This window comes from Syngnathus acus, chromosome 2 (assembly GCF_901709675.1).
Source record: "Syngnathus acus chromosome 2, fSynAcu1.2, whole genome shotgun sequence".
Classification (NCBI taxonomy): Eukaryota; Metazoa; Chordata; class Actinopteri; order Syngnathiformes; family Syngnathidae; genus Syngnathus; species Syngnathus acus.
Window position 1 is genome coordinate 287,793 of NC_051088.1, and position 23,317 is coordinate 311,109.

Sequence of the window (23,317 nt, forward strand, 5' to 3'; positions counted from 1 at the left end):
GAGCACTGTTCCATCCTGCTCCTCGGCGACCATATGTCTCACGCCGCCTAGTGTGCAGGGTTGGGTTAGATACTTCCAGTTTACATCCTGACCTGTACCTACCGCCCTTCCCCATCACCGCAGGACTTTGGAGTGGGGGGGGGGGGTCTTGAAGTGGAGGGTGGGGTATTTGGAGCGGGCCTGCGCAAAGGAGTAGATTATAGTGAGGGAAGTGGCGCGCAGTCTCTCCCCTCACTGCCTTGGCTCCTCCCTACATATTTCAGTGACATGCAGTGCACGATGACCTTCTGTAGAGGAGAGTTGCAGAAGACTGCCAGAAACACCTCTATTGGTGAATGCCTAATGCGGCTTTTCTCCACTGTTTTTTCGTTAGGGGTTGACTCCCGTAGCCATAGCACATGTGAGTGCACCCATTAGGCATTGGGGTTTTCGGTTTTACATTGGACTGGCCTTCTCCTAGATGGGTTGCCTTGCATGGCTAAGAGCCCCATCTGCCCGTGCTATTTGCCCATAGCTGGGGCAGTGGTTGAGAGGCGCCAGGGCGTGTCCACATACCGGTGGGCCTGCACGCCTTCTCTCTGGGGTCCACTGCTGCTCCGAGATCTCCTGCAGTTTAGCCTGGGACCGCAAGGTACCCAGTGTCCGTGTGTGGCCGCGGGGAGGCACTGCAGGAGTCTTGACGGTGGAGAGGCTATGTACCGGCAGGAGGAGGCTTATGCGCTCCGCTCCTCTTTTCACCCCTGTCAAGGGGCTAGCCGGTGGCAGGAGCTGAAAGCAAAAGGTAACAAGCAGAAAGCAACATGCAACATGCACTAGCTACAGGCACTACTACCCCAGTACTACTGCACTGACGCTTCACACACGCCCTGTGTGCGATGCACACACAAGTCTTTTCCATCTTTCTTATGCATTTTATGGCTGGTGCAACTTATAGTCCGGAAAATACAGTATGTAGTGCGTCTGTGGTACGTGTGTGTGCAGTGTGTGTTTGTGTTTATTGTGTGTATGCGTGTGTTTCCGTGTGTGTGTGTGGGGGGGGGGGGGGGGGGCAGGCGTGCATGTGTGTGCGCGTGTGTTTTTATGACTGATAAATGTTTGGGAGCTTAAGATCAGGGGATGCTTTGAGAATAATTGTCAATTTTTGTCTATGTGAAGCCCTTTGAGACTGCTTGTGATTTAGGGCTATACAAATAAACTTGACTTGACTTGACTTAAGCCTGTGAGCGAATTGAATCATTGGAAATTGAACTGTTCTGCCTGTGGCTGTGCAACAATGTTTCATTGCGATGTGTTCAATTGCCAATTAAAAGGGCTACAATAAACTGCATGACACACTTCAATCAGCATATATTTGTCAAGTAAGTTTCATGTATTTTAGTAAACTATGAATTTATTTAAAAAAATGAAACTAAGCATAGTAAGCTATCTTTTGTAACAATGAACAATACATTTTGTTGAGGTGTAGTCTCGCCTAAATATATTAAAATCGCGGGCCACACTCACATTAAACTTTCATATTAAGGAGAAGGCCACAAACTATCAGCCGCAAGTTTACAGTTTAGTATTTACATTGTAGATACAGTTTAGTAACAGTATAGGTCCAAGTACCGATCCCTGCGGGACACCATATGTGACATTATTAAGACCAGAAGTCGCCTTCCCATGTACTACATGGCGGGTTCTCTCTGAGAGGTAAGAACTAAACCAGGAAATCCATCCATCCGGCCCTCCGTCCATCCATCCATCCATCCATCCATCCATCCATCCATCCATCCATCCATCCATCCATCCATGTGTGTGTGTGGCGTTGTATGTATGTATGGATGTATGTACGGCTGGATGGGTGGATGAATGTATTGGTGGGTGGATGTTTTTGTATCGATGGATGGATGGTTCCATTATATTATATCCTGTTAAGCTCTTATTTGCTCTTCTTTTACCAGGCGTTAGGTTCCTTGTGTTGTAGCTGTTCAAAATCCCATGTAGTCAAAAATAAATGTGTGCATTCTAAGAACTGGATCGTGTCCTGTGTGTGTTTAAAAATAAAAGTGGTTAACTTGCACGATGGAAAAATCTAACTCAAAACATTCCAAGTGTAGCGTCTTTCTAATTAATGACTGATTTAGGTTTTTCCTCTGTCATCCTGATAAAATGATCCATGATAGGGGGGCTCAAGTTTTGTGCAGGCATTAAACTCGAGTCGCTATTAATTCCAGTCTTTGAGCCAATTTACACCACACTTTACCTGACAAGGTCATTTACATCGCATTTGAATGTTTTGTATCCTGTATGTTTTGTGCTTGTTCTTTGATTAAATGTTTAAATGTTGTGCTCCTGCACGGGAGAAAGACTGAAGAAAGCTGCCTTTGACAGGCAGTGTAAAAATGAGAGGAAAGGAAATCCCACGTTTGATTCATTTGTTTTCTGTTTTCCTGCAGCTCCTGCACATGAAGAGCAACAAGTACTTGACTGTGAACAAGCGTTTGCCGGCCCTTCTGGAAAAGAACGCAATGCGCGTCACGCTAGCTGGGACTGGCAATGAAGGCTCCTGGCTTTTCATACAGCCTTTCTGGAAGCTGCGTGCCAATGGAGACAATGTACGCACGACACGTAAATCTTTAAATTTGCTTTGTGTTATACACTCTTCTGGAGGAAATTGCATCACTTAATGGAAAGGGAAAATAGAAGGGAATCATACAAACAAAAATAGTCAGTTTTCTCAGTCAGTTTTTTGTATAATTTATTATAACACAGTACAATATAACTTTATATATATGTATTGTGCATTTCACAACAGCTGCTGCTGTAACAAAGTGCTTTACATTTTTAGTTAAGACAGGCACGAGCGGTGGCTCGTGAGTCAAGAAGAGGGAGGCAGGTTTCTTTGGGCGGTCCATTTTCTCTTGTATTTTATTGATTGATTGAATATTTATTGATCCCCAGGGGTGGGGAAATTCAATTTTTGCAAAAGTGCAAAAATACAAAAAAATGCAAAGTGCATTGGAGGATTGGTTCATGGCGTCTCCAGCGAAGTTTCAGAATCAGAATAAGAATCAGGTTTATTGGCCAAATGTGTGCATGCCAAACAAGGAATTTGACTCCGGTTGATCTCAGCCTCTGTACAACATTCAGGTGATTAACAACATTTAAGTGGCAAGAGCAGGATGTTATTGCCCAGTGATGTCTCTGAGACTCTGAGTGGTGTGAGTTCATCAGAGCGACAGCCTGGGGGAAGAAGCTGTGTCTGTGTCTGCTGATTTTGGCATACAGCGCTCTGTAACGCCGTCTGGAGGGGAGTAGTTCAAACAGACTGTGACCTGGGTGAGAAGGGTCTGTTGAGATGTTACTTGCACGTTTCCTGGTCCTGGACAGGTATAAGTCTTGGATAGATGAGAGGTTGGTCCCGATTATCTTTTCCGCAGTCTTGAAGTCCACTTTCATCTCCACGGTGGTTTCGGCTGCACCAGTGGACCAGCCGCTCCACCTCCTGTCTGTACGCAGTCTCGTCACTGTCCGGATCAGTCCGATGAGAGTGGCGCCGTCCGCATACTTCAGGAGCTTCACAGAAGAGTAGCCTGAGGAGCAATCGTTGGTGTAGAGAGAGGAGAGCAGTGGGGTGAGTAAGCACCCCTGGGGAGCGCCAGTGCTGGTGGTCCGGTTGTCGGATGTGATGGTCCCCAGCCTGTTGGTCAGGAAACTGGTGATCCACTGACAGGTGGAGGCAGGCACCACGAGCTGGATGAGCTTCTGGTGGAGGATGTCGGGAGCGATGGTGTTGAACGCCGAGCTGAAGTCCACAAACAGGATCCTGGTGTACGTCCCTGTGGTGTCCAGGTGGTGCAGGATGTAGTGCAGCCCCATGTTGACTGCATCGTCCACCGACCTGTTTGCCCGGTAGGCAAACTGCAGGGGGTCGAGCAGGGGGCCCGTGATGTCCCTCAGGTGGCTTAACACTATCCTCTCAAAGGATTTCATGACCACAGATGTCAGGGCGACAGGTCTGTAATCATTCAATCCTGTGATGGCGGGCTTCTTGGCCACCGGAACGATGGTGGAGCTTTTGAAGCACGAGGGCACCTCACACAGCTCCAGGGAATGGTTGAAGATCTGAGCAAAAGTGGGTGCCAGCTGTTCAGAAAAGACTTTCAGGCAGAAGGGGGACACGCTGTCTGGGCCTGTTGCCTTCCTGACCTTTTGTCTCCGGAACATCTGACACACTTCCTCCTTGCGGATCTGAAGTGCGAGCGCGGCTTCTGAAAGAGAGAGAGTAGGTGATAACCACGATGGAGGTGTGAACAGGGGGGGTTTAGGGGAGGTGTGTTTGTTGATTGTGATGCAAGAGGTCCTGTTGTGTGGTTGGACCATTCAAACCTGCAGTAAAACCTGTTTAGCTGTTTTGCAAGCCTTGTGTTCTCCACAGGACTTCCTGAGCTGTCTCAGAAAGTACGTCTGCTGGGCCTTCTTCCGGACAGAGTCTATGTGGCCGGTCCATTTCAGGTCCTGGGAGATTGTGGATAACAGGAACTTGAAGGTGTCTGTGGTGGGAAGAGCATTACTGAGGATGGTGAGGGGTGGAAGTGGAGAAGGGTCTCTCCTGAAGTCCACTGTCATCTCCACAGTCTTGAGCGGGTTCAGCTCCAGGTGGTTTTGGCCGCACCAGTAAACCAGCCGCTCCATCTCCTGTCTGTACACAGTCTCGTCACCGTCCCGGATCAGTCCGATGAGAGTGGTGTCGTCCGCATACTTTAGGAGGTTCACAGAAGAGTCACCTGAGGAGCAATCATTGGTGTAGCGAGAGAAGAGCAGTGGGGAGAGTACGCACCCCAGTGCTGGTGGTGCGGTTGTCGGATGTGATGGTCCCCAGCCTCACATGCCGTCTCCTGTTGGTCAGGAAGTTGGTGATCCACTGACAGGTGGCGGCAACCACCGCGAGCTGGATGAGCCTCTGGTGGAGGATATAGGGAGCAATGGTGTTGAACGCCGAGCTGAACAGGATCTTGGCGTACGTCCCTGGGGCTTTCTGGGGCTTTCTGTGTGTCGCAGGATGTAGTGCAGTCCCATGTTGACCACATTGTCTTCCGACCTGTTTGCCCGGTAGGCAAACTGCAGGGGGTCAAGCAAGGGGCCTGTGATGTCCTTCAGGTGGCTCAACACTAACCTCTCAAAGGATTTCATGACCACAGATGTCATGGCGATGGGCCTGTAATCATTCAGTCCTGTGATGGCGGGCTTCTTGGCCACCGGTATGATGGTGGAGCTTTTGAAGCACGAGGGCACCTCACACAGCTCCAGGAAACGGTTGAGGATCCGTGCAAAGGACTCTCAGGCAGGAGGGGCACACGCGGTCTGGGCCTGGTGCCTTCCTGACCTTCTGGCTCCGGAACATCTGACACACCTCCTCGTCGCGGATCTGAAGTGTGGGCGCGGCTTCTGAAAGAGAACGAGTAGGTGATAACGATGATGGAGGTGTGAACAGGGGGGTTGCGGGGTGAGGTGTGGATATTGATTGTGATGCAGGAGGTCCTGTTGTGTGGTTGGGGGGGGTTGGTCTCTTGAAGCCCGTGATGCCCTGCAGGTCTTTCCACACTGTTGAGGGATCAGGATTGGCAGAGAGGTGTCTCTCCAGGCCTGATCTCTCGGTTCAGTGTGTTCCTGGCCTGCCTGAACAGGTCACGGTCCCCATTCCTGTAGGCCTCCTCCTTGGCTTTGCACAGCATCCTGAGGTTTGGTGTAAACCACGGTTTGTTGTTGTTGTACTTGCAGAAGGTCTTAGTCTGCACACACACAAGTCCTCACAAAAGCTAATGTATGACGTCACAGTATTGGTGAGTTCATGCAGGTCTGAAGTTGCAGCTTCAAAAACACCCCAATCGGTGCAGTCAAAGCAGGCTTAGAGGTCCTGCTTTGACTCCACTGTCCATTTCCCCACAGTCCTCACCACAGGCTTAGACATTTTTAATTTCTGCCTGTAGGTTGGGATCAGATAAACTAGACAGTGGTCCGAGAGTCCTAAAGCTGCACTGGGCACAGAGTGGTATGCGTCCTTTATTACGGAGTAGCAGTGGTCCAGTGTCAACAATGATATTAGGTGGTGCCTTGAATATGTTCAAGTTAATTGGGTAAAACCATTTAAACTCCACAGGTGTAAAATAAGTTCATTAGAGACACAGAGAGAGAGGCAGAGAGAGAACAGCAGTAGTTTGCCGGTCCAATTTAAAATCACTGTCCCAAGTTTAATACTGTTGGCTTTTGATAGGACGCCAGGGGGGCCAGGTCAACAGGGTGGGATGTTCGAGGGCTAATGGGACTAGAAATCATGTTTTTTTGTTTTCTTTTCATTAAAATTTTGAAAATTCAGTGACGTGGGCTTTGATTTCCTTTAGGCAAGACAATAGTGGTCTTAAGATGAACGGATCCTTTTTGCTCAGTTGGACATTGATCTGACTGTCATTCGCAAAAGGTGGACAAGTGCCATGTTTTTGTAGGAGGGAACCTTGGGCCAAGTGAACGGCAAGGGTCCAAAATAGAACTGTGTAGAACGCCATACAACAGGGGGGAAGAGCGAGACTATAACACAGGCATGGGCAAACTACGGCCCTCGGGCCACATCCAGCCCACTGGGCCGTTTAATCCGGCCCGCCAAACCTGAATACCGTATTTTTCAGCCTAAAAGTCGCTCCGGAGTACAAGTCGCATCAGCTATAAAATGCACAATAAAGGGGAAAAAAACATATATAAGTCGCGCCGGAGTTTAAGTCACATTTTGGGGGAAATTTATTTGACAAAATTCAACACCAAGTACAGACATGAACCAGCAAAAACAGGCTAAACGATACGGTATGCTAACGTGACATAAACACAAACAAGGAGCTGAGAACGGGCCTGACGTAACATTAACAGTTATTCAAATAACTATAACATAAATAATACATTTATCAAACCATCTGTGTCACTCCGAATCATTGAATCCATCGATCGAATTCTTCGTCCTTTCTGTAAACAAGGCCGCGTGTGCGGCACGCCGCTGACGTTGGACTTGTCGTCAGTTGCAGTTCAAATTATTCCACAGTCCCATATAACGATATATAAACTATATATTAAATAACTACAATATAAACAACAATTTTATCAAACCATCTTTGTCACTCCAAATCAATAAATCTATCGATCGAATTCTTCGTCGTTTATGTAAACAACGCCGCGTGTGCAGCGCGCCGCTGACGTCGGACTCGTCGTCAGTTGCAGTTCAAATTATTCCACAATATAAACAAAAATTTTATGAAACCATCTGTCACTCCAAATCATTAAATCCATCGATCGAATTCTTCGTCCTTAATGTAAACAGCGGCACGTGTGGGGCGCGCCGCTGACGTCGGACTCGTCGTCAGTTGCAGTTCAAATTAATAATAATAATAATAATTCATTCAATTTATATAGCGCTTTTCAATGACCCAAAGACGCTTTACAGGGAATAAAGAAAAGGGTGGGGGGTGGGGGGGGTGGGGGGTTGACAATAGGTTATAGTTAACAAGACATCGGTCAGCAGTGCGAAGGAGATGGATGGAGGAGCAGGAGGGGCGGGAGCGGAGGTTGTTGAGGTTGCCAGTACGGGAGGTGGGGGTGACGGGGGGTTGGTAGTCCAAAAAGAGGAGATGGGTGAGCCATCGGGGAAATGCCGGTCCAGATGTAGCGGCGACGGCGAAGGATCCCAGCCTCGTGTGGAAGCAGCAGTGGACCAGGTGGTGATGCCGGTCGACCTCGACTGCACCCGCTCGAACGGCAGGCCCCAACGCACCACGGCGGCACACAGCAGAGCCACGGTTGGCGAGCCCGCAGGGAGTGGAGCCCGTCCCCCGAGAACGCCGGACGGAAGGCCAGAGAGCCGGGCCAGAGCTGCCGTCGAGTCCACAGCAGGCGGCCACAGGCTCCGAGTCGGGAGGCAGGAGGGTCCGGTGGTGGTTTTGGCCAGTTGGCTGTTGGCTAGCTGGCTAACGTAGCTGGTAGTCCGAGGGAGAGGAAACAGATAGGTGAGAGCGGAGCTGCGGGGATGCGAGGTGGACGGAAGACAACACGAGAAAAAAAAAAAAAAAAAAAGAGACGGGTGCACTGAAAACGGGAAAACGAAAAACAAGTAACGGACACGGTCCGGGACAGAAGCGGCAGTCAACAAATCTGACGCCAGCGTGCTCTAACCCTGAAGACAACAGACGGTGGGGGAGGACGAAATTATTCCACAGGTTTATATAACGATATATAAACTATATATCAAATAACTATAATATAAACAACAATTTTATCAAACTATCTGTATCACTCCAAATCATTAAATCCATCTATCGAATTGTTCGTCCTTTATGTAAACAGTGACGCGTGTGCGGCGCGCCGCTGACGTCGGACTCGTTGTCAGTTGCAGTTTAAATTATTCCACAGGCCCATATAACAATATATAAACTATATATCAAATAACAATAATATAAACAACAATTTTATCGAACCATCCGTGTCACTCCAAATCAATAAATCCATCGGAATCCTCATCCGCTGTGTCACTTAAAAACAACAAAAAAAAACAGCTGTTCACTCCGGAACTACGTGCGCCACTGACGTCAGCCTTGTCGTCAGTTGCGGCTCCAATCATTCCACAGATCGTACCAGGTAAGACGTGGGTTTGGTAACCGGCTCTTTATTTCACAAAACAAGACCTCCACATATGAGCCAACAGCAAGCGCCCTGGATCGCTCTTATCGTCCCTCCCCACCACCCCACCCCCTGCTACCTTCACGGCCTTGCTAGACAATCGGAAACTACTGAAGTCTAACAACATGGGCGTTGCTACTCTAAATAAACTATATATCAAATAACTATGACATAAATTACAAGTTTATCGAAATGTTAGGTCTAAATACCATCAGACATTAAACCACAAGCTGGAAGGAAGAGGAGAAAAGAACCAGAACAGGTTTACTCGCGAGGAGAACGATAGAGAGAGCAAACTCAGTTACAATCTCCATCAATTCTGAGTTCTCACTTCACGTGCTCCTCTATTTAATGTTTTGGTTGCCCTGGTTACAGAGGCGTTGCTACACTAAAGGGAGGAGAGATAGTGTCTGTAGCAACGCTTATTAGCTAAGGAATGTAGTGTGGTGTGAATTAGCACTTCATTGTCGGCCCGTGACCCCTGCAGACTTTGTCCTCCTTCCTCACCAGCTGTCCTTCATGGTTGACTGACTCGTCCTCGAGTGGGATCAGATAACTTGAATTGCCGCTTTCCTGTGGTTCCTGTGGAACAATGCCCCTAACCCTTTGCTAACTTTAACTACTTGGTAAATTAACACACAATAATAATACGTAACTTGTCCTAAACCCTTCAACACACATTAAGTAAATGTAAGGTAACTGGTGTGCAGTTCCTTAAACAAACATTGAGTAAATATGGGATAACTTGTATGCAACTACTTCAAACTGTATATAATAGGGGTTTAAATCGCGGGTTTTGTCACGATACGATATCATATCGATACAAAGGACCACGATACGATTATTGCCAATATCTTAAAGCCTGCTGTGATTCATTCACGATACATCACGATATAGTGCTCCACGATCGATATTTTTATTTTATTTTATTTTTTTTAAATAAAAAATATAGAACAATATCCTGATTTATAACAATTCATACGCAAAATCAACAAGGTACTGCAAACTCTTTATTTAGGAAATTACAAGAGTATTGTAGTATACAAAGTGCTTATTTTAACACTGAACTTTATCAAATTCCTATATTTTTTCTCATATAAGTAAAGAAAAATGAATATTCTTTCTTTTTTTGTAATACCATTAACTTTAAAGTGCATTACTGAACTATTTATTTACAATAATTTTAATTGAGCCATCTTTTCTTTGGAATCCAAAGTGCTTCCAAACGAATGACTTGAAGCCCAAAGGGGAGCGAATTTCCTCGTCTTCTTGGACACTAGCCATAGCACCAGCCCAGGAGCCGCGTAGTTGTCGGCTCCCCTTTCACGTGCCTGCTCTGCTCACAACACAGCACGCCGCGTACTGCTCCCGGAAAGAGGAAGCAAGCAACAATGAACTGGATTTCAAAATAAAGTCGCGTCTAATGTCCGAGGTCAAACACGGCGATATAAATCGATGTTTACGTTTAGCATCGATGCCAATAAATCGTAGAGCATTATATCGATTAATCGATGTGTATCGATGAATCGTTACACCCCTAGTATATAACACTTAACAAAGAAAAACAGTTCTGACCAACAACAATTTATGAACCAAACCTACAGTTAGATAAAAGGTATGAAGTTCCTTTGGACCAAATAAGAACATTTCGCCGATGCAAATAAGCTCTGCTCATTGTTAGTGAAGGCCTCTTACAGACAAAAACACACATAACAAAAGGACAGGAAGGAGACATATGGCTGACAGGGATCAAAAGACATCCCTGTCACTAAAGAGGAAAAACCTAGATTAAAGGAAAGTCATAAAATGTAAAGACAAGGCCTCCAGGTCTGGCAGGCCAAGGCTTCACTTAAATTATTCCAACATTTCCCCCCTGTTTATCACATATTTGCTCAATTTTTACATTACCAAAAACAACCACTTATCTCGATTGTCCGTTGTCGGATCACAAGTATCAGCACAAATAAGTTTACACCAAAAAGGATAAATGTTGCGACATTATCATTCGGAAACACACAGATCTGGGAAGAAGTCTGTAAACTCAAGTGCAAAAATTGCATCATCATCATCGTTATCATCAACATGCTGGCATTCAGACATTAGGCATACCCGGGCCATCTTGTCGTCCATGGGCGATATTGCTGTAGTGATGAGACGATTAAACAGAGCACGGAGACATGGAATATAACAACATCCACACAAGGTGAGTATAGCAGTAATTGAGGACACAAGGGCTTTATACTTCCCAAAAGTAGTCATCCACTTGTAGTGCTCTTTCATCCTCGTGTTGAGGGATTGCAAGCTTGCAATCGCCTTCGTCAGGCTCCCATCAGGGGCGGTGTCGTTCTGGATGAAGGTGCAGCATTTTTCTCTGAACATTGCGCAGACCCTTCCTTTCTCAGACACCAACATAACAAGAGCATTGCGGTTCTGGATTGACATTAGGGAAGGCGTGGCTAGCTGTCCGTGCACTGCCTCAAGTCCCGCTTGTGTCCGTTTGCCCAATTTCTGCATGTTGCAATGGATGTAATTTATCCTGTCAACGTTCTTGTTCATCGTACACCAGCAGCAAATGGAGGACTCCCATCCCGCTGTAATTTGGTCAATTGATTCTTATTAAATCAGGAACTCCTCTGGGGACTCTAATTGCATCAATTTCAGTCAGATCATCGTCGCCTCTCAAATTTAAAGACATTTTGTTTGTTTTTTTCAATTTCCAGATTTTTCCCAGATCTTGGCATGTCGACACATATACAATTTTGGTTGACTACATTCTCTAAAAGCAATGGTTTCTTTTCTTTCTTTCTTTTTTTTTCAACGGATATTATATAGAACACTGTCGCACATTTCACAATCAGTAGACGTGACAGATTTCACACAATCTTTTGTCAATGGCAACGGTACAACATAAAGAATCGGTCGTAGACCCATACATATGGCATTCATTATTTATTTTTTATTTTTTTTCTTTGCAGCTTGTTTTGCCATTAGCAATCAATTGTTTCTTTTACCAATTACTCTTATAGTCACCTGAAACAAACTATCCACATTCATTTTAGAGATATTAATTCCATTCTTTAGCATCTACAGCTGTTGTTGACAAAGTATTACATCTTTACATAACGTTTTTGCCACTGTTAAGGCATTCAGTGTTTATTTTGAAGCCAATTCAATCCATTTTGAGAATGCATCTATTATGACCAGGCATTATAACCCTGTGGATTGTGTTTAGCACATGTTAAACAAGCTCTACAATTTTTTTTTATAAATGTTTTGAATATGAATCAAATCCATATGTTGTATAAAGCTGACTGACCTGCCCCATTATCCCTCCTCTTGAGCCATGCGACACACAACCATGGCTCAATATTGCTGCCCATTTGTATAGGTTTTTTCGTAGGATAGGTCAGTCTTCTGGTCATTTATAGATGTCATTCTCCACTCTTGCCCCTCTTTTCGTCCATAATTGAATTTCAGTCTATGGATATGTCGCTGCACATCTTTAAAAATGTTTCTGTAATTTAATCTGCTTCTTGTGTGTATAAAATTTGAAGCGTCTTTTACACTACAGCTGTGCGGTTCCGTCTGCAAGCTTGTTACCTCTTGACACCTTATCAGTCTCGTGTGTGTGCCCTGCACACGTGCATCTAGCTATTTTTCGTGGCACTTGGACTGCTTCCACAACTAGCTTAGTTGTAGTTTCTTGTAGTTTCTTTAGTTACTTTTCAATCATTTTCTCGTCGTTTATCACAAGAATCTTAGCAATTTGAATAAAAATCAATATGTATGTTTTATTTTACTCAATTGTATGATATAGAGAATCCATATGTAGTAAAGTGTTGTATTACTACATATGATTTCATCATCATTTAATTTGACACACCTTTCAAAATGCTTCTCAGTGTCCCAGTGCACACGTTTTGCGTGTGTAACTGGTTGTCTCAACCCGTGTTCCTCATCCTAACTTTTCCTTCCTCAAGGTGTCAAACCAATCAAGACAAAAAGATAAAAACCAACAAAATAACCGTCAGTAAATTAATATAATAGTTAATTGATGTTGTTTCTTAACTTCAACTCAATCGCTCTCATTCTCAAATGTAAAAACTTGTATAGTCTTGACACAACCAATCGACTATTCACTTTAAATTTAGCTTCGAAATGTCGTTATTTCATAATTTTTCTTCATCCAATTCCAGAAAGCAAGTTCTTTCCATCTCTCAAATTTTGTTTCATCAAGGCTAGGCCTTAATGCAGTGTGGACCAGTTTCTGCCCATAAACAAATTGCTTTCTTTTTTTTTTTTTTTGACTTACTATTTTTACAAAATCGTTTGTGTTTTGCGGTGCAAATCAGATAGACTACAGTCTAAGAAATTCTTTCGTGCACCTATATTAGCCAATTTCATCCTTTCAACACATAACACTTACAGCACACAGACAACACAAAAACAGCAGAGACACAGCTCACAAACAATACCAACAAACAACGCTGCGCAAACGTCATCCTCTATTTTGACGTTTTGGTTATACTTTTTTTTTCATCAGTGCCTTTTATCCTTCATGCAAATATTGTCACATCTTCCTTAAGCATCACCCTGCTTCAAATATTCAAACATTCTCTGAGAAACTCACACTTTCCCTGCTTCGCCCGCAGCCATAGCACCCCCCGTGCGAGGGGGGGGCGCGGCATCAATGTTGATTGGTCACAGGCTGGCCATTTCCTGCAACAATCATGATGCCGGCCCACCGCCCACACGAGCATAGCACAGGCCCACGCGCAAAGCCCCGCCCCGCGACTACGCGCGAGCGCAGGCACGCTTATCAGTCTCACCTTCTCAAAGGGCAGGCCAACTTTGCTGTTGCCCCCTTCATCATGTTCACATTCGACATCTTTCACTGTCTTCTACACAACATTTGCTGTCTCTTATTCTCGTCCTATCAAGCCACCGTTCTAGTCACTTTCTGCCACACACGTCTTATCTTCTCTACTTCCACACACTGCTCATCTTAGTTTCTCCAACCAACTTAAACACACCATCGTCTACTTCTCAATTTCCCTATTATCGCTCAACCACCTCCTGAACATTCTTCATTACTGGTTTCTTCCATAGGACACACATCTCACTCACACTCATACACACAACATTCATGAGGATCCTCTGCGCGCACACGCACACACACACACCAGCACAAAAGGATGACGCACAACATATAGAACACACATCGATCCCATTAACACACCTTTTTGTTCGTCTTACTTTTCTGATCTATTCTCTATTTCACTTTTAGAAGCTATTTGTAATTCTTTTCCATCTATTTAGGAAATTTTAACTTCAGTGTTTCTTTATCTTACTTTATCCTAAATATCTCCTGTATACTTAAGCTAATTTATCTTTAATTTCGGCAGCCAGGTTCCCACTTCATTACATGGAAACCTGATTTGATTTGATCTTGGCCTAGTCATAACTGTCTTTGTTAATTTGTGCAGTCACGTGCCATGTGACCGTTTTCCCCGCAACTCCAGCATTCTATTGGAGGTTGCACAACTCCTCTTCCTCGGCCTCTAAAGCCTTCTCTGTTGGACATTGCTCGCCCTCTCTGGCCTTTCTGTCCTCTGCCTGCATTTTGGTAAAAAGTGTCACTATCCTGGTCTACCAGAAGAGTGTCTTTTGAGGCTTTCATTTGTTTTCGTTTTTGTTTGTCTATTACTACTCTTTCCGCATGGAGGGCGTGATTTATGTATTCCTCCAAAGTTCCGGTGTTCATTCCTATATAATTATTGATCACCCTAATTTGTATTGCAGGCTTGGACCCTACATGGATGGCATTTTTTAATTGTTGCTGATAAGCACCTTGGGGTGCATTATCTTCTACCAGTCCACTGTGTAATTTAAACACTTCTGTCATGCGCCCTCGATATTCATCAAAGGTTTCATTATCATTTTGCTTTGTTCTCCCTATTTCTGTATAATTTGCTCTCATTTCCTTTGACCAATCCATTTTAAGCGGGCTTTTCTGCCTAGTGGCTCTGTCCGTCAACCCATAAGGAGGAGGTGATTCCTCAATTTTGTGTGTCATGTATTTGCGGATACAACTTTGCTATGATCTTTAGTTTTGAATTTGTTGCATGTGTTTTCTCTTCCCGCTCTTGTACTTCTTTTAGTTCTCCCTCAAATTTATATTTTTTAACCCATTTATCGAAATCTTTTTTAAGTCGATCGGGATCCTGCCTTTCAATTATTTTCCAATCTTTACATTTTAGAGTATCTCGGATATTAGTTTTACTCTTCCCGTTCCCCATTTTAATCAATTTGGTCCCAACTGTAAAACCATAGGGGTTTCTAAAGTCGGGTGTTTCCAGTGGGATAACGAAAAGATCCTGTGGTGATTCTCACTTCTACCAGCGTTCTGGTGGAGAATCCTTGCCTATTGCGTCCACAGAACCACGTTATGTGTTCCCCACTGCTTTAATATGGAATACTATATCTAGTGATACGTATTCCCATTCACACTCTCAATCACACAGAATTGCGTAACTTTCGGTTTCCCGCGGACTTCGCTAACCCTTTTGAACGGATTTCTCCGTCGAACACCTCTGTACTTTTATTTCTTCTATTTAAACGGACCTTTCCGTTTAGTTACTTCTCCGTTGAGTAACTCTTATTTAAACGGACCTTTCCGTTTTGGTACCTTTAGAACGGACCTTTCCGTTCTGTCCTAGGACTTTTATAGGGCACGACGAGCTCTCGGCCGCTCATTCTTTAAAAAACAAAACAAACTCACCCTCTGGTTCTCTTCACCTCTGCACCTCGGATTGCCTTCAACCTTCAGATCCCAGCTGACGAGCAGACAACCAGCCCTTGAAAAGGATTCTAGGACCCCACCTAAAGAGGTCCTGCCGCGCGCGGTTTTTCTGGATCTCCGCTGCCGCCCGCTGGAATCCTCAGGTGCATTGGCATCCGGCTCGAAGGACCAAAATGTTAGGTCTAAATACCATCAGACATTAAACCACACGCTGGAAGGAAGAGGAGAAAAGAACCAGAACAGGTTTACTCGCGAGGAGAACGATAGAGAGAGCAAACTCAGTTACAATCTCCATCAATTCTGAGTTCTCACTTCACGTGCTCCTCTATTTAATCTTTTGGTTGCCCTGGTTACAGAGGTGTTGCTACACTAAAGGGAGGAGAGATAGTGTCTGTAGCAACGCTTATTAGCTAAGGAATGTAGTGTGGTGTGAATTAGCACTTCATTGTCGGCCCGTGACCCCCGCAGACTTTGTCCTCCTTCCTCACCAGATGTCCTTCATGGTTGACTGACTCGTCCTCGAGTGGGATCAGATAACTTGAATTGCCGCTTTCCTGTGGTTCCTGTGGAACAATGCCCCTAACCCTTTGCTAACTTTAACTACTTGGTAAATTAACACACAATAATAATACGTAACTTGTCCTAAACCCTTCAACACACATTAAGTAAATGTAAGGTAACTGGTGTGCAGTTCCTTAAACAAACATTGAGTAAATATGGGATAACTTGTATGCAACTACTTCAAACTGTATATAACACTTAACAAAGAAAACCAGTTCTGACCAACAACAATCTATGAACCAAACCTACAGTTAGATAAAAGGTATGAAGTTCCTTTGGACCAAATAAGAACATTTCGCCGATGCAAATAAGCTCTGCTCATTGTTAGTGAAGGCCTCTTACAGGAACAAAAACACACATAACAAAAGGACAGGAAGGAGACATATGGCTGACAGGGATCAAAAGACATCCCTGTCACTAAAGAGGAAAAACCTAGATTAAAGGAAAGTCATAAAATGTAAAGACAAGGCCTCCAGGTCTGGCAGGCCAAGGCTTCACTTAAATTATTCCAACATCGAACCATCTGTGTCACTCCAAATCATAAAATCTCCTGACTCTGGAAGTCAGTGAATGGAACTCATTGTCAAGTCAAAGTCAAAGTCAGCTTTATTGTCAATCCCTTCATATGTCAAGACACACAAAGAAACCGAAATTCCGTTTCCTCCATCCCACGGTGACGAGACATACAAGTAGGCGACACAAAACAAAAACAAGAAGGCACAAACCATAAATAATAAATAATAAATAAAATAAAATGAGCGATGAATAAATAACAGACCAATAACCCATTAAATAAGACGGGCAAAACCGAGCCAGTGCGCATACAGCAAGAACAGGACGCTACGCTGAAAGGGGGAGCGAGTTCAGGATCCTAACAGCCTGGAGTACGAAGCTGTTGGAAAGTCTGGTGGTGCGGGAGCGCAGGCTCCTGTACCGCCTCCCAGAGGGCAGAAGTTCAAACAAAGAGTGAGCGGGGTGACTCACATCACTCACAATCTTGGTCGCCTTGCGGGTGAGATGGGAGGTGTAAATGTCCTTCAAGGAGGGGAGAGAAGCACCAATAGTCTTACTAGCCGTTTTCACTATGCGCTGCAGGGCCTTCAAGTCGTGGTCAGTGCAGCTGCCACCCCAGACAGCAATACAGCTGGAGAGGACGCTCTCAATGGTGCCGCGGTAAAAAGTAGTCATGACGGCCGGAGGAGCCCCCGCTCGCCTGAGTTTCCGAAGGAAGTACAGGCGGCGCTGGGCCTTCTTCGCCAGCGACGCGGTGTTGGTGGACCAGGAGAGATCCTCACTGATGTGCACCCCCAGGAACCTGGCGCTGCTCACTCTCTCCACCACAGCACCGTCGATGGTCAGCGGCAGGTGTTGGGCGTGACCCTTCCGGAAGTCAACAACAATCTCCTTGGTCTTGTCGACGTTCAGCAGGAGGTTGTTGTCCCTGCACCACGCGGTCAGAAGGTCAACCTCCAGCCTGTATTGAGTCTCGTCTCCCTTGGTGATGAGACCCACCAGTGTCGTGTCGTCAGCAAACTTCACTATGCGGTTGCCGCTGCAGGTGGCAGCGCAGTCATGCGTCAGGAGGGTGAAGAGCAGCGGACTGAGCACGCAGCCTTGGGGGGCCCCTGTGCTCAGCGTGATGCTGGCGGAGATCTTGTCGCCAACACGTACCACCTGTGGCCTCTGACAGAGGAAGTCCAGTAGCCAGTTGCAGAGGCAGGTACTGAGGCCCAGCTTGTCAAGTTTGCCGATGAGACGCTGCGGCACAATGGTGTTGAAGGCAGAACTGAAGTCCACAAACAGCAACCTCACATACGAGTCCTTCCCCTCCAGGTGGGTGAGGGCCGAGTGGAGGGCAGAGCAGATGGCATCCTCAGAGGACCGTTTGGCCCGGTACGCAAACTGGAAGGGGTCAATGGTGGGGGGGAGAACTGACCGGATGTGCTCCAAGACAAGCCGCTCAAAGCACTTCATGATGATGGGCGTAAGTGCCACGGGGCGGTAGTCATTGAAGCAGGACGGAGCAGGCTTCTTCGGCACAGGTACGATGGTGGCAGCTTTGAAACACGACGGGACGATGGCCTGCTGCAGGGAAGTGTTAAAGATGTCCGTGAAGACACCCGTCAGCTCACCAGCGCAGTCCTTCAGCGCTCGACCCGGGATGTTGTCCGGGCCCGCCGCCTTACGGATGTCGATAGCGGCAAGCGTCCTCCTCACGCTGTCGGCGGAGAGGCACAGGGGCAGCTCGTGGTAAGGGGGAGTGGCCTTCAGCGGGCAAGTGCTGTTCTGAGCGTCGAAGCGAGCAAAGAAGCGGTTGAGGTCATTGAGCAGACGGACGTCGCCATCACAGCTCTGCGGCGCGGGCTTGTAGTCCGTGATGGTCTGAATGCCCTGCCAAAGGCGCCGTGCGTCCCTGCTGTCCTTGAAGTGGGCGGTAATTTTGCCCGAGAACGCCCTCTTCACTTCTTTGATGCCCCGGGACAGGTCGGCCCTCGCAGTCCTCAAGCCAGCCTCATCCCCCGCCCGGAAGGCTTTGTCCCTGGCCCGCAGCAGCCTGAAGACAGCCCCTGTCAGCCATGGCTTCCGGTTAGCCCGAGTGACGACGGATATTGAGTGTGTCACATCATCAATGTACTTCCCGATGTAGGAGGAAACAGAGTCAGTGAGGCTCCAATTATTCCATAGCCATAGTGCACTCTCATGCGGTTTAAAGTGAAAATAACATGTGAAGTGATCAACTCGACTAGTTAGTCAGTAATGTGTTAATGATCAAGTAAAAATTTGTGAATAATTACACATATAAGTTGCTCCTGCGTATATGTCGCCCCCCCCCCACCCAAACTATGAAAAAAAAAACTGCGACTTATAGTCTGAAAAATACGGTAAATCGTATCATTAAACATTTTTTTGGGGTAATTTTCCCTGCAATTACTACCGTAATTTTCGGACTATAAGTCGCGTTTTTTTTCATAGTTTAGGTGGGGGGGCGACTTATACTCAGGAGCGACTTATATATGTTTTTTTTCACAAATTTTTACTTGATCATTAACACATCACTTACTTACAAGTATAGTTGACCACTTCACATGTTATTTTTAGTATAGTTGATCACTTCACATGCTTTGATATCTTTATCTTGAACATATTCAAAACATGAAAAATAGAGAGAAAAAATCAAATAAAGTAATTAACACTTTAAAGCGCCATATCCTCTGGACATGTCCTCTGTCACCAGGATGACATAAAGGACGAGAAATTTGATCGATGGATTTAATGATTTGGAGTGACACAAATGGTTTGATAATATTGTTGTTTATGTGATAGTTATTTAAAATATAGTTTATGTATCGTTGTATGGGCCTGTGGAATAATTTGAACTGCGGTGCGGCACACGGCATTGTTGACAAAGGACGATCGATGGATTTAATGAATTGGAGTGACACAGATGGTTTTATAAACGTGTTATTTATGTAATAGTTTTTTTAAAATAACTGAATGTTACGTCAGGCCCGTTCTCAGCTCCTCGTTTGTGTTTGTCACGTTAGCATACCGTATCGTTTAGCCTGTTGTTGCTCGTTCATGTCTGTTCTTGGTGTTGAAGTTTGTCGAATAAATTGCCCCCCAAAATGCGACTTATACTCCGGAGCGACTTATATATGTTTTTTTCACATTTTTGGGCATTTTATGGCTGGTGCGACTTATACTCCGGTGCGACTTATAGTCCGAAAATTACGGTATGTTTCCCCAATAGATGGGGAAGCGCCCGCCCGCGCATTTACGCCCGGAAGCCGTGTCAGAAAGCTCGGTGCACACTCACAAGTGTGTGTACGTACTAAGTAATACGGACCCGGCGCACTCCACGCTCTATTTCCATCAGTGCCGAATTTCGAGTGTGGGCTGTGACGTCAGCATTCTCGTAATTCGCGCGCTGAGCTTTCAGATACAGTTTTACGCTGATGCCACCCACAAACCTTCCCCTGGAATCCTTCCATTAAAATGTGTGGCCCGAGGAAAAGAAAGGTGGACACTGAGTGCCGAGTGTTTAAAAAAAGAGTGGACAATTTGGCTCGACCTACGTGTGTGAGCAGACGTTCAGCCACATGAACGTCAACAAAGCCCGTCACAGATCTGGGTTAACGGACCGACACCTCGGGTCTATCCTAAGAATTACCACAACAAATTTTACTCCAGACCATGATGTACTAGCAAAAAAGGGAGACCAACAATACTATTGATTTCTTTATTACTTTATTTAGATGTATCCTTTCACTGATTCTTCAAGATAATGTATTTGGTCAGAATGTTTGCCGTTTGATGTGATTTCGTCTCATTAGATAAACATATTTCATAAATCTGACCTGCAGGCGCTGAAGTGATGGAAACTATTATTCATAATAACAGTGTCGTATTTAATGAGATTTACTGATAGTAGTTTTTTGGTGAAATGTTTTTTTAATGCTGTTAATAAATGCATTTGTTTTCAAAAAGCTTTTTTAAATATCCATGCTTTACTACCTACTAAAAGTACAAAACTTTTATGCAATGACCTTTACATGTCATTTCTATTACTTCACACAAACACTACATCCATCTGCTCCTGGTTCGGCCTCCTGGTCAAAATTTAGAACCAAATTCGGCCCGCCAGTCAAAAAGTTTTCCCACCCCTGCTTTAACAGCTAACACAAAGTAGCTTTTGTTGTAGCTGTCAGAGTCCTGCTAACACAAAAATACTTCCAGCCAAATAGGATTTAAACCACTCTAAAGCTCCTCCAGTAATGCTAACCTGGTGCTGCAAACGAGCTAGCAGAATACTGTGTTCCACCACATCGAATTGCTGCAGGTAGATCCATCAAAACCAGACACACATAAGCCACTTTTCCACCAACAAGCCCAAGAACATTTAGTTCCTGGTAATATAAATTCCTGGTAATGCAATTTCCTGTGGCCCAGGTGATTGGCATTTTCATCACAACTCGTAGTTCTTGGTAAATCATGCAAATGACATTACTGACACCCTATGGTTCTTAAACATTGTTGCAGCTTGTTGGATTCGGTCCACAATTTAGGGAGCGCTATCTCCGCCTCACGGCAAAAGCCATTGCCAATCACCTGTTATCCAATTTACTCACTGCGTGCTCGTTTAATTTCTTCAGATTTAGGAAAATGCAAAGACACTGAAGCAGAAATTAGACTTACACAGGTTGGTTGAGTTCAATCATAATTCTTGTTAAGAAAGCTCTGTTTTCAGGAAAGTACAATACAGCGCTGGGCCTTTCAAGAGCAGAAAGTCTCCATTCAGAAAAGGCAACGTTCAAGGTTCTTTGGTCAGCTTATATTCAGTTGTACAGGCCGGTGTGGGGCGAGTTTGATGGGTGATGAGTCGTTGGGGTGGGGCGAGTTCGCAGTAGAGTTTGATTCCATGGGAGTGGGTGCTGGTTATGGACGATTCGGTGTGTGTGTGGGGGCTGTTGTCTTCCATCCCGTCTTTCGGCCTTGGTGATCATCTTTGGCCGAGTCCTTGGCTGTCTCCCTCTGGCACCAGCTGGTTTTTATCTCCAAGTGACCTTCCTGTAAACATTCTCCTCCATCCTTGCACATATACTGTCGTACCTCATTCTTTCAATTTTGTCATTTTGTACGAATTTATGTGAGCTTTTTGGCTGTCACATCATTAATCTATTACTGTTCCCTGACTATGCAAAGTGAGTTCTTTTGATACTCCATGTCTTTGCTCACATCATTATATTCTTAGTTTAATCATGCTTCCCACCATATCTTTTCTTTGTTAGGCAAAATATTTCCCTCTGTGCAGAGCGTTCAGTAGTAATCGAAAAGCTGGCGTCCCGCATTAGGCGACATATGACGTTTAATCAAAACACAAGATATAATCAAGTACTGAACGGTCAAAACGACTCTGGCCGTGTCCATGATTTAGAGAAAAAACATCAGGCATGCATTACACAGTTCCTTAAGGGTCATTAAGCTATTTAGGCAACATATCAAAAGACATTTATTTTGCAGTGCACAGAAATACATATTGAATCGTGAAGTTGTAGCAACCTCTGTTATTATCTTATATCAAAGAATGTCTTCTTTATTGGTTGACTCCATGAATATACTTGTCTGCTTATATACTTTATCCAAAGAGATGTGAGCGTATCTGTTATTGTGGCTAGGCGGGTTTTGTGTTCTTTTGACCCTATTCCTTCAAGCTAACTGTGAATAATTTAGACAGTGACCATCAAAGTTAGCATATTATTGTATCTCTACACACTGGACACCCTGGAGAAGGGGGAGGGTCGATGATTTGGTGGCTCTCTCTGTTCCCATACATAGAGAGTTACAGGTGTTCCCTGCTTTAAAAACATTCTTTGCCTGTGGAATGCACTCACTTAACATATGTAATCCTAGTTCCTACAATAAAACAGTTGGTTTATTAAAAATGCTTGTCAGTAAAAGTCAACAACAAAAACTCCAATAACGAATGAGAATTTTATTCAAAACGTATTTATTAAAAAATGCTTAAAAATTCCTGTAATGAATGAATAGCACAATGAAATAAATAATGACTCATCTAAACATCTCTCACTCATAGTAACACCTCCGCTACATTCACTGCATCCTCGTTCCCTGGTTTTTACAAAGTACTCTGTTATCAACTTTGAGCCACTCTCACCTCAGACAGCTGTTTTGTGTTTCTCTGTGTCTTGGTGGCTTTTTAGATCCCTTGCACTTCCGTTGGACAGCAAGACATATGTACCTGTTTTGCACACTGTGCACATGGCTTCCCGGTGTGAAAGCGGGGAAACTTTTGGAAATCGTCTGTAAACATAGATTTGCGCTTTGTCATGTTGCTGGCATACCAACAGCAGTCTATCTTCTGATTATGAACATGGCTGGCTGTACTGATGCTGCTCAGGGATTACTGTCAGACGCAGCACTGTGTGCAGTGCACTAGCACCTGTAAATTTAATGGTCCAATTAAGGTAATTTAGAAACCAGGACATTTCCTCACTTTCTCAAAAAAAAAGAATAAAATAAAAAAAACAGCCGCCCGGGACAGGACGTGAAATACGAAGATGTCCTGGGAAATACTCTCCAGCTCAGTGGCCCTCCAGCTCAGTGGCCTAGTGGTAGAGTGTCCGCCCTGAGACTGGAAGGTTGTGGGTTCAAACCCCGGCCGGGTCATACCAAAGACTATAAAAATGGGACCCATTGCCTCCCTGCTTGGCACTCAGCATTAAGGGTTGGAATTGG

General features: G+C 44.9%; 1 protein-coding gene across 1 annotated transcript in view; it reads left to right on the top strand.

Moving 5' to 3' along the window:
• LOC119119485 (inositol 1,4,5-trisphosphate receptor type 3-like) overlaps nucleotides 1-23,317 on the top strand; it is a 217,030-nt gene that overhangs the window by 69,717 nt on the left and 123,996 nt on the right. The window contains exon 5 of the mRNA XM_037245907.1: nucleotides 2,439-2,597. Within this exon, the coding sequence (XP_037101802.1) occupies nucleotides 2,439-2,597 (159 nt within the window). The remainder of the gene's footprint in view (nucleotides 1-2,438; nucleotides 2,598-23,317) is intronic.